Source organism: Panthera tigris, chromosome B3 (assembly GCF_018350195.1).
Source record: "Panthera tigris isolate Pti1 chromosome B3, P.tigris_Pti1_mat1.1, whole genome shotgun sequence".
NCBI classification, from domain to species: Eukaryota; Metazoa; Chordata; class Mammalia; order Carnivora; family Felidae; genus Panthera; species Panthera tigris.
The window spans coordinates 34,058,137-34,073,886 of record NC_056665.1 but is presented as its reverse complement, the minus strand read 5'-3'; the positions used below and the strand labels follow the sequence as shown (position 1 = coordinate 34,073,886).

Below are 15,750 nucleotides of genomic sequence, written 5' to 3'. Positions count from 1 at the left end.
AATTACGAGGGTAATTTCTGACTTTGGGGAAAAGGCCCAGAGACGACCTCTCGCGGGCTTTCCATCCTTATAGGAAGACCGAGGGGCTCCAAGAGGGAGCAGTGGGTGTGAAAGGATATTAGTTCTCCTTTGCACCCCAATGAATATTAGTGAGTTTAGTATTGGATTTCTAGCCATCCCAGAACTCATTTGTGTTCAGAGTAAACTGGGCAAACTTAGTGCACAAGCAGATGAATAAAAAGAATGACGCTGGGCTTTCATTTTTCTGTAGGGAAGACTTTAAAATAACGTTGGATGGGGGCACCTGGGTGGCTCAGTCGGTTAAGCATCTGACTCAGTTTCAGCTCAGGTCATGATCTCAGTTTCATGAGTTCAAGCCCCACATCCGGCTGTGCACTGACAGCTAGGAGCCTGCTTGGGTTTCTGTCTCTCTCTCTCTCTTCCTCTCTCTCTGCCCCTCCCCTACTCACGTTGTCTCTGTCTCTCTCAAAATAAATAAATAAACTTGAAAAAAAAATTTTTTAATAACATTAGATGAAAATAATTTTTGTCGAATATACATAAAACCTTCAGCTAAAATATCGGTGTCCTATAATACAAAAGTTTATGATACAAACAGAATTTATGATACCAATTTAAGTTATGAAACAAAGGAACAAAATAGCTTGAAGTCTGGAGCACTTAAACCCTTTTAATCCTTAATCCATTGCATGTAACCTCATGAAGAATATGCAGTGCTCAAGGTAATAAGTTCTTCTATGAATATCCAATGACTTATATGTCCAAACAGACTAGAAACTTAGAAATTTTTCTGAAGGTTCACATTCCCTAGAGCAAACGAAAGTTTCAGAATGCTTGTGTAAAGGCTAAAATAGCTGAAATTATTTTCTCAGCAAATGCTTCGTCTTGATCAGTCATTATTCTAGAATGCAAAGAAAATTATTTACAGAAAACAATGTAGTTAATGCTATATGCAAAGATAGGCAATGCAAGACAACTGAGTTTCTAATGCATTTCAAATATTTAATCTAAAATATTTAATCATCATTCTTTTTTAGTGTTCACTTATTTGTTTTGAGAGAGAGAAAGAGAGAGCACCACCCAGGCGCCCCTTAATCAAAGTTCTTATATGACTACACACTTAATAACTTACCTCCACTTAATAAAATAGTAAAAATGCCATTTTCTGCTTTTTTAATGTGCATTTGCAAACATTTTCTCTCACAGAGTTTTTCACTTAAATTATACGGATTTCCAGGGCATCTGGGTGGCTCAGTCAGTGGAGCATCTGACTCTTGATTTCACCTCAAGCCATGATCTCAAGGCTTGTGGGATCGAGCCCCATGTTGGGCTCTTCATGGACAGTGTGGAGCCTGCTTGGGATTCTCTCTCTCCCTCTCTCTCTCTGCCCCTCCCCCGCTCACACATGGGGGCTCTCTCTCTCTCTCAAAAATAAATAAACTTTAAAAAAATAATATGTATTTCCAATTAAAGAGCTAATGTAGTTATGGACAAAAAATAATATTCACTTTTTCTGGTCATACAGTAACATATACTATTATAAAAAAATATGAAAAAAATCAGAAAAGTATACCAATAATCTCTTCACTAGCAGATAATAATTTAAGATTTGTAAGCTTAAAAAAAAGCTACTGTCAAGCTTTTTCCTATTCATAACATACTTTACATACATAGCTTTTTTTTTTCAGAGAGAGAGAGAGAGAAAGAAGATGCAAGCAGGGGAGAGGGGAAAAGAGAGAGAATTTTCTTTTTTGAGAGAGAGAGAGAGAGAGAGAGAGAGAGAATCTTAAGCAGGTTCCACGCTCAGCATGGAGCCCGACACAGGGCTCAGTCTCACAGTCGTGAGATCGTGACCTGAACTGAAATCAAGAGTCAGAAGCTTAACCAACTGAGCCACCCAGGCACCCTTTATACATATCTCTTTTGTACTCATTCATATTTGAAAGATACAAATCATAATACTACATATGTATAATTTGGTAGCCTTCTTTTTTCACGTATGTATTAATTATAAACATGTTGATGGCATTAGAAACCTTTAAAGCATGACTTTTAATTAGACTCAGCTATTGTCTGTCTACTATAACTGAATCGACCCCTATTCTTTATTTCCCTTCCAAAAAAGACTTGTAAATTTCCCTCTAATGTAAATTTACTTTCCATTTTAACATAAGTACTTGATGGATCTAACTCGTGCCTTAAAATTCTAAATGGAGGAAGGGGTGACCACTTCATTCTTCTGTTAAGAGAACTTTTTTGTTCTTTTTTGGAAAGACGTTTTAAGCCATGTGAGTTTAGCGCTGTGTTGTAAGAAATTTGGTTTATCTACCCCTAGAATGTGTCATTATTCCTGAATGTTTGTGCATGAGTGGGAAGGGGGTGCAGTTGGCTTTAGGGAAAGTGCACTGGCTGTGGCATCACTTCCCCCAAGGGCTTATTTCTCATTATACCTTGAGCAAGCCGCTCTCTGACCCTCAGTTTCCTCATTGGTAACGTTGCTGAATGAGCATTAAGGGATAACATATTCGAAACCATGACCTAGATGAGACTGGGACCTTGAGTGGGCTTTTGAGTCACGACTTAGCCTCACAAAAAGGGTCAGACCCCAGGAATGACCAGCTGGTGGCAGTCTTTCACATGTGAGTAGTGGCTTGGTCTCACAATCAACCCTGTTAAGCTGTAGTCTCAACCAGGCAATTTTTTTTGCAACTGGAAGACACATATGTTGAGCACTTAATGCCAGGCATGAATGAGATCCAGCTTCCATTTAATTAGCTCAAGTGGGAGAGATTAGAGACAGTGTGAGTGAAGTTTACAAACACTTAAAGGATCCAGAACACATCCTATTGCCCGATTGCAAATAAAGTTAATTAATCTCTACCTGATTGAATTGAGGTTGTAAACTCACATCTGAATCTTCTCTTAAACTTCCAGGGATATATAGTTTTTCTGACTCACTGACTCACCTTAAAAATATCCTTGCAGCTCCTTTTAATTGAGGGTGGACCTTATGAGACATCGGCATCATTGACTTTTTAATTCAAAAAGTAAACTTTAGTGACAAGTTTAAACACACGTGCAATATTTAGTCACAACAGAAAAAAAATTGGGGGGAGGCGCCTGGGTGGCTCAGTCGGTTGAGCCTCCGACTTCAGCTCAGGTCATGACCTCACGGTTCATGGGTTCAAGCCCCACATTGGGCTCTGTGCTGACAGCTCAGAGCCTGGAGCCTGCTTTGGATTCTGTGTCTCGCTCTCTCTCTCTGCCCCTCCCCTGCTCACGCTCTGTCTCTCTCTGTCTCTCAATAATAAATAAACGTTTAAAAAAATTTTTTTTAATTTTTTTAAGTCCACCACCCTCATATCTTAAGGACATTTTCCAAGAGAAGAAACAAAACATTGAGCTTTTTGTTACAGAAGATGATACAGGAACCTGAAGTTCAGGAATAGCCATTACGGCCTCTTAGTCCCTCAAGCCCCAGTTGGGCCAAGTTTAGCATTTCGGCTGTAGCTGGAGAGAGAGGACAGTCCTCACCACAGGGCTGCTTAGGCATTTCATGATGCCTCTCAGTGTTTTATCGGCCCAGAGGTTCAGTTAGGAGTCAGGTCCTTTTCTGACTACCAAGAGGATCTGGCCCTTTTAGGCACATCCTTCAGGGACAGTGAGTGGGTGTGTTTCAGTGCCTCAAGTTGAAGGGTAGTCTGTGCTTCCTGGTAGGGATCCATGATTCCCCCTGATTCCTGCTGAGAGACTTCCTGAGCCAGGTTTGGGGTGGGTACCTACTTTCAAGTCGAAATGTGTTGTGCTTTTCACTGCGGTTGTATGCTAAAGTCAAGCTCCTCTATACGGCTCATCCCTGTAATGTTCTCTCATTGGGTACTTGGCTCGACCCGTAACATTCTTTTAAATTAAGCACATGGGAGTCTGAGGACATTTTCCCAGATGCGTGTATATGACTTGGTTTGGAAAGCAGAAATTAAGTTAGTAGGTCAAATGGAAACTACATGGAAAGAAATATTCTTAGGGTTTGAAACAGGAAGATAACTTAGATTCAATTCACCTTGTATTCTTCAGGAGGATTTAACTATCTTGAGTGTTTGAGGCTAAGAAAGAGACCAGATAATATACAGCTGAAACAAACAAACAAAAAAAACCCCTTAGCCTAGAATATTCCAATTACTCTAAGAAAAGATTTTCTTTTTTGTAAAAAGGACTGACTCATTAGCTCAAATTCCCAATAACAGTGCAGATAGAGTATAAGTCATGCTAAGCATTTGTGAGCCTGTAGGAAAGGCTCTTTTCCTCTACCCTCTTGAGTTCTGCAATGGAGGCCTACAAATTAAACTAACAAAAGCCAGATTAACAAGAGAAAAGCCAACACATTTTATTTAATGTTAATTTTTTTTTACATGGCACAGGGAGCCTAATAAGAAAGAAGTGAAAATCCCAAAGAAGCAGCTAGAACTGAGGGCTTATATACCATTTTAACAAAGAGTGGTAAATTTTGAAGAAGTGACTAGACCAAGGAAAGGCGTTGGGGCTTCCAGGACAGTAAATTGTAGGAAAGTGGCTGAGAAATATATGGGGGAAACTAATGGAAGATAAGAGTTATTTTAGTTAAGTTTGTCTATAAATGGGGGAAACTAATGGAGGATTAGAGTTATTTTAGTAAAGTTTGTCTACATTCCTCTTGGCATTAGCTCCCCAATGGCAATTATAAAAATGTTCTCTTTAGGTCACCTGGGTGGCTCAGTCGATTGGGTGTTGACTTTTGGTTTCGGCTCAGGATCATGAGATCAAACCCCTCATTGGGCCCCACATTGGGCATAGAGACTGGCTAAGACTTTTTCTCTCCCTCTGTCTCTGTACCCTCCCTCAAAAAAAAAAATGTTTTCTTCCTGGTACTAGGCAGAAATTTCTCACAGGAAACTTATGCACTGCTTTTAGGCAGGAAGGGGGAAGGCAGAGAGCCCTTCCTGGATCTGATGTTTCTCAATCACCTTCAATTAAAAATAGGTCAAAGCAGCATATTTTGGGGTGGCATATTCTAATCCCCTTCAAGCTACAAAGAGTTTCCTCCCTGAGGAGTCAGGCCCAGCCCAGCAGTGGTCATATAAATGTTTGATTATTCATCCTGGGCTGTGATTTTGCAAGACTAGACAGCAATGTACAAAAAAAGAAAATGAAAATTTTGATAAGGAAACAGGGTTGTATTTTTTTCTTTCCTCAAATTTTTTCTAAATCACATCGCTTTTGCTTATTTTTTAAAACAGTAACATTAGTGAAACAAATTTCCCTTCTGTTTTTAAGGGAAGACCCAGCAGAAACCGTTAGAACAGGCTTTGGTTGAGCTCTGAAGGGCCACTTTCCTGGTTGGAACGTGCTGGTTACAGAAGAGAAATGAGCAAGGAAGGACCCAAGTCTGTATTCATTTCTTCAACTGATATTCATGGATTTGCCCATAAGTTAGGTGCTGACCTGAGAAGGAACTAAAGATGATTCCATAGTCCTTTCCTTCACTGAGCCTACTTCTATAAAGGAAAGAATAAAGCAAAGTAGGACATAAGTAACGGTAGAGGAAGACGGTAGAATGCAGAGTGCCTTGAGAATCCTGAGGCTGGAAAGAGAGTATTGAATCAGGCAATCCAGGGAGTTTTCACTGGCATCTGAGCTGAGCCTTAACAGATTTTGGTGTGTCCTGGGGAAGGGGAAGAGCGCTCTAGGTAGATAGAAGGAACAGCATGGCCAAGGTCCAGTGAGCACTTCATGCGATGGCGAATGGAGGACCCTGCCTCTGTCCAGCATGAGGTGTGTGGGATAGAATAATGGTGAGTTAGCCTAGAAGACTGAGGTTGGCTGAGGTTGACTGAGGTCATCTTCTAGGAAAGCTTTGATGTCAGGTGGGGAAATCCATGTTGGAATGGGATGGCATCAGGGGGACTTTCAGCATGGCAGTCCCAACACCTGGAAGCCCAACAAATTGGAAAGGGTGTTGAGGCTGAGTAACAGGCTGTGACCACAGTCCAGGGGAAGAACATTAGTGGTGCTGGGAGCCGTGGGCAGAAAGGAACACAACAGGAAAAAATGTGGTCAAACCACATCTGTGAGACCTGAAGTTTGGCTAGATGTTGGAAGCAAGAACTCAGAAGAACAGTCAACTTTTGAATCCTGGTAGAAATTTGAGCACAACTTGGAAAACCAAGAGTAGCAATGGGGTTGGTGGTGAAGGCAGGGTTCCATTATTTTACATGCTGGACATGAGGTATCTGGGGAACACTCAGACAAAGAGGTCCAGAAAATGTCTGCATGTACAGGATGAGAAGCAAAATAAGGCAGCATTCCAAAGTATTTCAAGACAGATGGAGAACGCTCTTTGAGCTTTAGGGTATGGCTCAGGAATGTGTTTACTAGGCACTAGATGAGAACAGTGTGATTATAGGAGACAAATCACTGGTGGTTCTGTGGCTGTAAGTGAAGACCTTGCCTCAGTTTCTCTATTTTAGAGCGGAGATATAGGACTTGACCCTTTAAAGCCCCTTATACCATTTTTTGGACATCTGCTGTATGCAGAGCGCATCATTCGTTACCTGTCCTATGCCAGCTGTCCAGGTGAGTATGCCAAACATGTGAGGGGCTGGGTCACTTGCCCCAGGCCACCCAGCTAGTAGACATATTAACATCGATGTGTCTGGTTCCCAGGCCAAGCTCTCCCTCTATTGGTATAGCTGTCTCCTAACACTGTCACAGCTGTGGCCTTCAGGGACTTAATAGCAGGCGGCAATGATGAGGCGACAGACTTCACTTCCCCAGTCTCCCCAGACTAGCCCAATGTCGGCTACCAGCAGGTAGACAGAGGCCCAAGTGTTCATGCTCTCTCATTCTTCTGCTACTGGATATGTTTTCAAAAGCAAAAGCCAAGACAGGCAGTCTGACAAGTGTGTAAGCATATGAATCGCAATAGTGGGACAGGATATTTGTAAAGAAGACTGTCCCAGAAAATCTAAGATGGGGGGGGCGGGGTTGCCATACTGGTACTCCATAATGGAGTAGGCTATGCGGGAAAAGTGATCAGAGACTCCGAAGGGAAAGAGTTGGTAGGGAAATGAGATGTTCAGTTCTCCTTCACATCATTTGAAAGTGGTTTCCGAGCCTGTAGGGGTGTCCCCTCTGATGGAACTATCTCCTGTCTCTCAGTGCTCAGCGGAGTGTGGGGCTGGAGTGCGGACACGCTCAGTGGTGTGCATGACCAACCACGTCAGCAGCCTGCCCCTGGAAGGCTGTGGGAACAACCGGCCAGCGGAGGCCACCCCGTGTGACAATGGACCCTGCACGGGCAAGGTGGAGTGGTTTGCGGGGAGCTGGAGCCAGGTGAGTGGCCAGAACTGGCTGTGTTTTTCTGTCTCTGGTAAGAGCGTCCATAGCAGAGGGGTCAGAAACCAGAAATGGGAGTAGCCCAGGCATCCTGGGCTTGAATCCCAGCAGTGCTGCCCATGACCCTGGAGAGGCTACTTATGGTCTTGGAGCTGCATTCAGTCAACAGTGTTTCTTGAGCTCCTACTATGTGCTCTTCTAAGCACATGAATTACATCAATGAACAAAACAAATATCCCTGCCCTCAGGAGAGTATGGTCTAGCATGGTTTCTTTGTCTATAAAATGCTGCTAATGACCGCACTGTATGAGGTTCTTTTTAGAAGAAATGAAGAAGGAAATGTGTATAAAGAATGCAGCGCATTTGCTTGCCATACAACAAATACACTCTACATCATAGCTGCCGCTGCCATTATTATCGACAGTAAAGCCAGTTTTGTCTGTATTTCTGTATTTGAGTGTCAGAAGCACAAATGGATAGGGTCCAGCAATACTACCTGTGGGGATATATGCAAAGGAAGCAAAATCAGTGTCTCGAAGAGATACCTGCACCTTTGTGTTCGTAGAAGCATTATACACCATAGCCAACATCTGGAAATAACCTAAGTGTCTGTTGAGACGTGGGTGGGTAAAGGAGATGTGATACATATAACTGATGTAGGATAGATATTATTCAACCATAAAAAAGAAGGAGATCCTGCCCTTTGTTGCAACACAGGTAGACCCGAAGGCCATCAAATAGGCCAGACAGAGAAAGACACTGCATGGTGTCACTTACATGTGGGATCTGAAAAAAAAACCTGGAACTCAGAGAAACAGCAGAATGGTGGCTGCCGGGGCCTGGGGGTGGGGGTGGGGTGGGGAAAATAGAGAAAGGTGGGTAAAACAGACAGACTTTCGATTGTAAGATAAAAAGTTCTGAGGATCTAATGTATAACACGATGAGGATAACTGATAATACCGTATCGTCAAAATTTGCTAAGAGGATGCAATGTAAGTGTTCTCACACACAAAAGACAGAAATACGGGAGGCGATGGAGGTGTTGATTAGCTTGACTGCGGGAATCCTTTCACAATGCATACGTACATCAAACCATCATGAGTACATTTTAAATTTTTTTTTTTATGTTTATTTATTTTTGAGACAGAGAGAGACAGAGCATGAACGGGGGAGGGTCAGAGAGAGAGGGAGACACAGAATCTGAAACAGGCTCCAGGCTCTGAGCTGTCAGCACAGAGCCCGACGCGGGGCTCGAACTCACGGACCGCGAGATCATGACCTGGGCCGAAGTCAGATGCTTAACCGACCGAGCCACCCAGGCGCCCCATGAGTACATTTTAAATATATTACAATTGTTGTCAATTATGTCTCAATAACAGGAGAAAATAGAAGCTCATGTAGAAAAAGTTGAGGCTGTTCCTTATAAAGAACAGATAATATCAAATGCTTTAAGAAAGCAACTGAATTGATCAATTGATTTTTTTTTCCCCCTCAGTGTTCCAGAATTGAACACAGGCTCCCTAAGAAAATGTGGAAAAAAGATCATTCCTTCTTACTGCCCCGTTATGATTAACATTAGTACTTTGAGCTCTTGGGCCCCTAAGCATTTGGCTCTCAGGGCTGGCTGGTTCTCCCAGACGTTTTTGGCTGATGATCCTGATTTATACATTATCAGGACCTCTGGCTCCATATAGAATTTTATTTCTTTTAAGTATCCTTAAAAACAGACCCTGAAAAAATGGACTGCCCCGTCCTTGTAAGCTGATACAACCCCCTTGGAAAGCAGTTTGGCCATAAAAGTCAAGAACCATAAAAATGTTCATTTGCCTTAACCAGTCACTCTGCTTCTGGGGATTCTTTTTAAGAAAATAATTACCAGAAGGGGGGGCAAAAAAGGCATTTTTTTAACAGAGGTGTTCATGACAGCAGGGCACGTAGGGATATTGTGGTATATCATAACTCATTAGAATATCATGTAACAACAACAGTGATAATTAGGGAGACGTAGAAAGTACACATGATATAGTGGCAAGTGAAAACCAGAATATGAAAATACATGAATGTCATCTCAGCCGCTTCAAAGAATAGGGTTTTATATGAACAACATGGGGAAATGTTTTCTTCTCAAGTTTCCTTTAATGTTTTTATAATACAAACTGTAAAATATAGAAAATTCAGAAAGAAAGAGAATCCAAGTACTTCCAGTGCTACCCGAGTGGGTATCAGAGGCAGATAACACCTGATAACTGACCCCAGCCCTATTTCTCTGTAGTTCTTCTGACTCGGGGCAGTCAGCTTAACCTCTGTGGGCCTGTTTCCCCATCCAAACATGAGGATAAGAATACCAACTAATAAATAGTAGTTCCCTTTTCCCCATGGTTATGATTTTGTCTGCCGGCTATTTCTGTGTCATTATTGATAGCAAAACACTTAGGGCGTGGGACCTGAATCCCAAAGATAATTCAGAAGGAGCTGTGTTACACAACGTACCCACAGAAACCAAGGCAATGGGAAGAGCCCTATGGGAAATTGTAACAGCCCTCACATGGTGAGGATGAGCAGTACAATTCAACTCGAGTGTCTACCAATCTCCCAAGACGAGAGGGGAGCAGGACGCAGGGTCCTTTTTCCTGGCAGGCCTCCTGTTGACTCCTGACCTACTCAGAGAACTGAGAGTGATGTGAATCTGGGTGAAGGCAGTGTTTGTTTCTGCCAAGATTAGAAACAGAATTTATTGCCCTGTTGTCCAAAAGGGTCAGGACATGACTGAATGTGACAAGGTTTTCGTTCTGGATTTATAAGGATGTTGGGGTCTGCTGGCACCTCCATACCCTGGGAATCTGATGTTGTCCCCAGAGAAAATGAAGTAGAGCGTGCTTATTTATTGAAACTAAAATAAAAATAAATGTTGCTTCCATCGGTGTGGTTTGAACGATAGTTGCATCTGGAACACCCCACTAGCCTGGTCACAGTGAATTGTCCAGGGGGGACGTGTAACCCAAGCCAAGCCAAGCAGAGTTTTTCTCTGGGACTTTTAGTGTGGGCTCAGGGGGAAGAGACTCCCTGGGAAGTCGTGAGCACGGGTGCTAGCAGCGGCCTTGTTGAGGCTTGTGGAGCAAGCCAATCCAAGAGAAGGAGACCTGTCAAGCTTAAGGAGTCTCTTTTCTACCTGCAGCCAAAGTAGCCCAACTCCTACTCAGGGTATTCCACCAGTATCTAGATCAGTGCCTAGACGGATCACAGATGTTTCCTATCTTCCCCGCCAGTTCTGGGTTTACTTCCCCTGTACGTTGTCTTTGTTCTGGGGGGTCTTTCACAGTCTCTAGCCATTGAGAGCAGCCCTCTTGTCTGCCTATCTGTCTGGATTTCACGGGCATCTTGAGCAGATATCTCCACTCTCATCTGGTCTTGGATCAGTGATCCACCAATGTACAACTGCAGGAATTCTTCGGGTGTACAAACACACATAATCGCTCCCACTGCTCAGTGGAAGTAGTTATCCCTGTTAAATACCACTTGCTCTTCTAGGCTTTTCGCCATGAATTATATTTTACCTGATATTTGCATTACTCTCATTTCTCGTTGTCGAATTTCACCTGGTGCATCTTCGTCACCTTCTTATGTACTTTTCCGAGGTATGCGTTTTGTAGGCAAGACTATATTTTTACCCAAACTGCAAGTCTCTGTAGTTTTGGTTTGGTGTGGTTTGGAGTTGTTTTTAATGTTTATTTATTTTAAGAAAGAACAAGAGGGAGTGGGGGAGGGGCAGGAAGAGAGAGACTCCCAAGCGGGCTCCATGCTGACAGTGGATCTCACAGTGAGATCACAACCTAAGCTGAAACTGAGTGTCAGACACTTAACCAGCTGAGCCACCTAAGCACCCCAAGCAAGTCTCTGTTTTTTTTAAGAATTAAAATTTAACCATTCACATTTATTGCAATCAGTTATATGTTTGGGCTTTCCCCTGCCATCTTAACTTGTGTTTCCTGTTTAGGTTATTGCCATGCTTTCTGGGTCTGTTTCTTCTTAACTTTCTGCACATTTGCATTGATTAGGTTTCTCTAATTCCATTTTTCCCTCTAACATTTTGGAAGTTATAAATTCTATTTTTATTCATTTGGTAATAACATTCAAATATTTAGCAGTTTTTAAAGTTTTATGTTTCTATCTGTGTTATCTATAACTACATCTTCCCCCAAAAGAAAACAGAAACCTTAAGTCCTCATTTATTTATCTCCACTTTCTCCATCCACAATAGCTCCCAAAAGATCTTGAGATCATCTGGATCCAGCTCCATATTAATTTAACTAATTTTATAGAAAATACTGAACATTGAGAAAATTTAGGTTTAAAAATAGCTTTCTCCCACCCAAAGGTTCTTTTTATTGAAATATAATTCACATACCATAAAATTCACCCTTTAAAAAATTTTTTTTAATGTGGATTTATTTTTGAGACAGAGACAGAGCATGAGCGGGGGAGGGGCAGAGAGAGAGGGAGACACCGAATCCGAAGCAGGCTCCAGGCTGTGAGCCGTCAGCACAGACCTGACGTGGGGCTCGAAATCACCAACTTCAAGATCATGACCTGAGCCGAAGTCTGACGCCCAACTGACCGAGCCACCCAGGCGCCCCAGAATTCACCCTTTTAAAAGTATACAATTCAGTGGTTTTTAGTATATCCACAAAACTGTACAGCCACCACCACTCTCTGATTCCAGAACATCTTCATCATCCCTGGAAACCCCTGTATCCATTATTAACAACAGCTTTTGCCAACTTCTGCTTTATGTCCTTGCTGGTGTGTCTTCTTCCAGGTTCTTTTTTATCTGGTAAGAGACCGTTAGTCAGTAAGTCTTTCAAATAGGATCATGAGTGGTAAGTTTCTGAGCCATTGAAAATCTGAGAATGCCTTCACTTTGCCCTTTGACAGTAGGGGCAGATGTCTTTACTGTCAGGCACCTTGGCACAGTCAGGCCAGCCCAGCTGTTCCTGGTCAGTACCTTAGCGGCCACTCTCTCCCTGCCTTGAGTCCTCTCTCCTGCTCCTCATATTCCTTCTCACCCAAAGCACCTGAACTCTCCTCCTTGCCAGGCATCCTCCTGCGTGTGCATTTGGAACTATGATGTGCTTCTTCAATTTAGTCTCAGCTGCCTTTCACCGTTCTAGTATCCCCCATAACTTCCGTTCCACCAAGGATGAGTATCCTTTCCTGTTTTCAAATGCTATTTTGTGCATGCACACGTGTATTACCCCCCCTCCCGCCCCTGCCATACACACATACATTCACTTGTTCCTAACACAAGTATTCTGCCATTTCTGGGCATTGAGGGTAGAAGGCTGAGCTATGTACTCATTCTCCCTTAATTACCTAATCTCTTCAAGGACTTTCTAAAAATAGCATCAAATAACTTCAGGTTTTGGTCAAGGTTTGTACTCTGCTATTCCGCCAAGCACTCAGTACAGACACAGACCCTCAGAGCAGTCATGGCGGGGAGGAGTCTTTCTGATTAGGTTTCCAAACCGCCACTTTGCAAGTGAGACAGTAGAGCCATGGGGAAGTGCAATATCTTGGCTAAAGTCACAGAGCTATTGAGTGACGATGTCTGGACTAGTTTCCACGTCTCCTATTCCGCCCTTGCTTTAACACACACACTCACTCCTCCTGCAGGGGAGGCCAGACCTTTGCCTGGCAGCCTGGTCAGGCTCCTCCCCTGCCTCCGGTGCTCATTGTCTGCAGCATTTGTAAGAAAAGGACAAAACCTGAATATACTCCAAATCAATCATAAACTAACGTGGAAAAAAATAGGAAAAACAAACTAAGAAGACGTATTCTCTGGATGTCTTATGAGGATGCCCCGCCCACCCAAAAAGATGCACAAAGGGGAAATTGCTGAGGGTGATGCTTATGATGTCCTGTGTGCTTAATTCATAGTCTGTTGGTTTGGGGTTTGTCTTTTTTTTCTGTAGATATGTGTGGGTTTTCCCCCGTTTTTTTAATTCGATTATGTTCCTGCATACAGACAGTAAAGGTAATGTTAAGAGTTTCAACTGAAGAAATTATTAGAGGCTCTTATACAGGTAGTAGATTATTTAAAGTCCCTAGAAGAATATAGATCACAGTTTAAAATTTTTGTAATCAAGAAGTGTTAAGAGTCAACCAAACGTGAACAGAAAACATTTTACAAAGTAACAGATACTTAAATAGAATAATTGGTGAGCAGTTATATGCATCGTCTTCGTGGAAACTAACAAAATACGCCAATACATGTAATTGTCTGACCACCCTCTTTGTGTGACTACCCCCTGCACACTTCCCACCAAGCTGGGAAGTGAAAGGCTTGAACTCCAACGTCAAAGCTTCCTGCTGGCCACCTGTTGGGAGGGGAGGGTTGACCACAGGGGGCATTGTCCCCAGTCTTGGATCTTCTCACGTTTGTGCATCCCAAAGAATTTTAATTTAGCCCTTCATCCACAGGTGTGTGGGCTCTAAGAGACTACTTCATTCCCAGTATCCAAGCGCTGCGACCTGGCAAAGCCATCAGAATGTTGGTTCATTGTTTTACAATGAGCAGTGTCAGAATCTACCGGACAGGGACAACCAAATTGACAGGCTGATGTGTTCCTGCCTGTGTGCCCGGGGAGGGGTTATATAAAAGAGGTGGTCTAAAAGAAACCGTTTCAATCTCACCACAGAGGGCACCACAATCCTGGCGCTGTGATAACCCAGGGCACCTACTCTCCATTCCAAACACAGAGCTGTTAGGAAAATTGGAATCCACCTGCAACTTTTCATCCAGTAATATTTTCCAGGTGCCATTCAGCTCATCCCCACTGAACTGATGATAAAAAGCACTCAAACAGACACCGCTTGATGTTCTCGTCCCCTTTCTGTCATGTGACACCCATCCTTCTCTGATATTTCTCCAGTGTTCCATCGAGTGTGGGAGCGGGACCCAACAGAGGGAGGTGATTTGTGTTAGGAAGAACGTAGACACCTTTGAAGTGTTGGACCCATATGAATGTTCCTTCCTGGAAAGACCCCCCCGCCAGCAGTCATGCCACCTCAAGCCTTGTGGGGCCAAATGGTTTAGCACAGAATGGAGCATGGTAAGTCATGGTGCTCTTTATAGACATCCCATTAGTACATCATGCTTTTGTTTTCCTCCCATAGACAGCCAGACCACCTACTGTGTGCAGGCACTGGGCTCAGCCCTGGAGTAGATTCCCTACAGTGACCTACTCTAGACAGTGGCTGTTGGGGCCTGTTTGGTGGGAGGAGCCAGAGGCTGGGACCATCTTGATCTCTAAACTGAAGAGGCCATAAAGCAGTGACTCTCAATTTGATTTATTTATTTTTTAATAATTTTTTTTATTTATTTTTTTTTTTAATTTTTTTGTAATGTTTATTTATTTTTGAGAGAGACAGAGACAGAATGCAAGTGGGTTAGGGGCAGAGAGATAGAGAGACACAGAATCCGAAGCAGGCTCCAGGCTCTGAGCTGTCAGCACAGAGCCCGACGCGGGGCTCAAACTCACGAGCTGTGAGATCATGACCTGAGCCGAAGTCGGTCGCTTAACCGATTGAGCCACCCAGGCACCCCAATAATTTTTTTAATGTTTATTTATTTTTGAAAGAGAAAGAGAATGCAAGTGGGGGAGGGGCAGAGAGAGAGGGAGACACAGAATCTGAAGCAGGCTCCAGGCTCTGAGCTGTCAGCACAGAGCCCAGTGCAGGGCTTGAACCCACAAACCAGGAGATCATGACCTGAGCTGAAGTCGGACACTTCGCTGACTGAGCCACCCAGGCGCCCCATCAGTTTTAGTGTGTGCAAAAGAATCAACCAGCATTTTGTTTGGAAAGACCGGATTCTGGCTCCACCCTAGCCAAGTATTTTGCATTTTGAACAAGTTCCTTAGGTGAGTTGGATGCAGGTATCCTTGGACATTCTGAGAAATGCTGTTGTACAGGGGACGTGGTTGGGGTATAGTTGGGACATAATTGGCTGTGAGTTGATGGTTGTTGATGCTGCTGGACGCATGGGAGTTTGTTTTAGTATTTGGTCTCCTTTTGAAGATGTTTCAAATCTTCCAAAATCTGCGCCTCCAATGTGCTAGGCTAATGGGCTGTCAAAAATCTCTTAACGCTCTCCTTTTGTCGCCATGCAGTGCTCCAAGAGCTGCCAGGGTGGCTTCCGGGTCCGGGAAGTGCGCTGCCTGTCAGATGACATGACCCTAAGCAATCTCTGTGACCCTCAGTTGAAACCAGAAGAGAAAGAATCTTGTAACCCTCAGGACTGTGTCCCTGAAGTTGGTAAGTAGGGATTCCTTTCTAGGAAAAAAGATACACCCTTCTTAA

At 43.2% G+C, this 15,750-nt stretch overlaps 1 protein-coding gene across 1 annotated transcript in view; it reads left to right on the top strand.

Annotated features, from left to right (window-relative positions):
* Positions 1-15,750, top strand: part of THSD4 (thrombospondin type 1 domain containing 4) — a 542,149-nt gene that overhangs the window by 519,061 nt on the left and 7,338 nt on the right. The window contains exons 14-16 of the mRNA XM_042988485.1: positions 7,216-7,389; positions 14,322-14,501; positions 15,561-15,705. Of these exons, the coding sequence (XP_042844419.1) occupies positions 7,216-7,389; positions 14,322-14,501; positions 15,561-15,705 (499 nt within the window). The remainder of the gene's footprint in view (positions 1-7,215; positions 7,390-14,321; positions 14,502-15,560; positions 15,706-15,750) is intronic.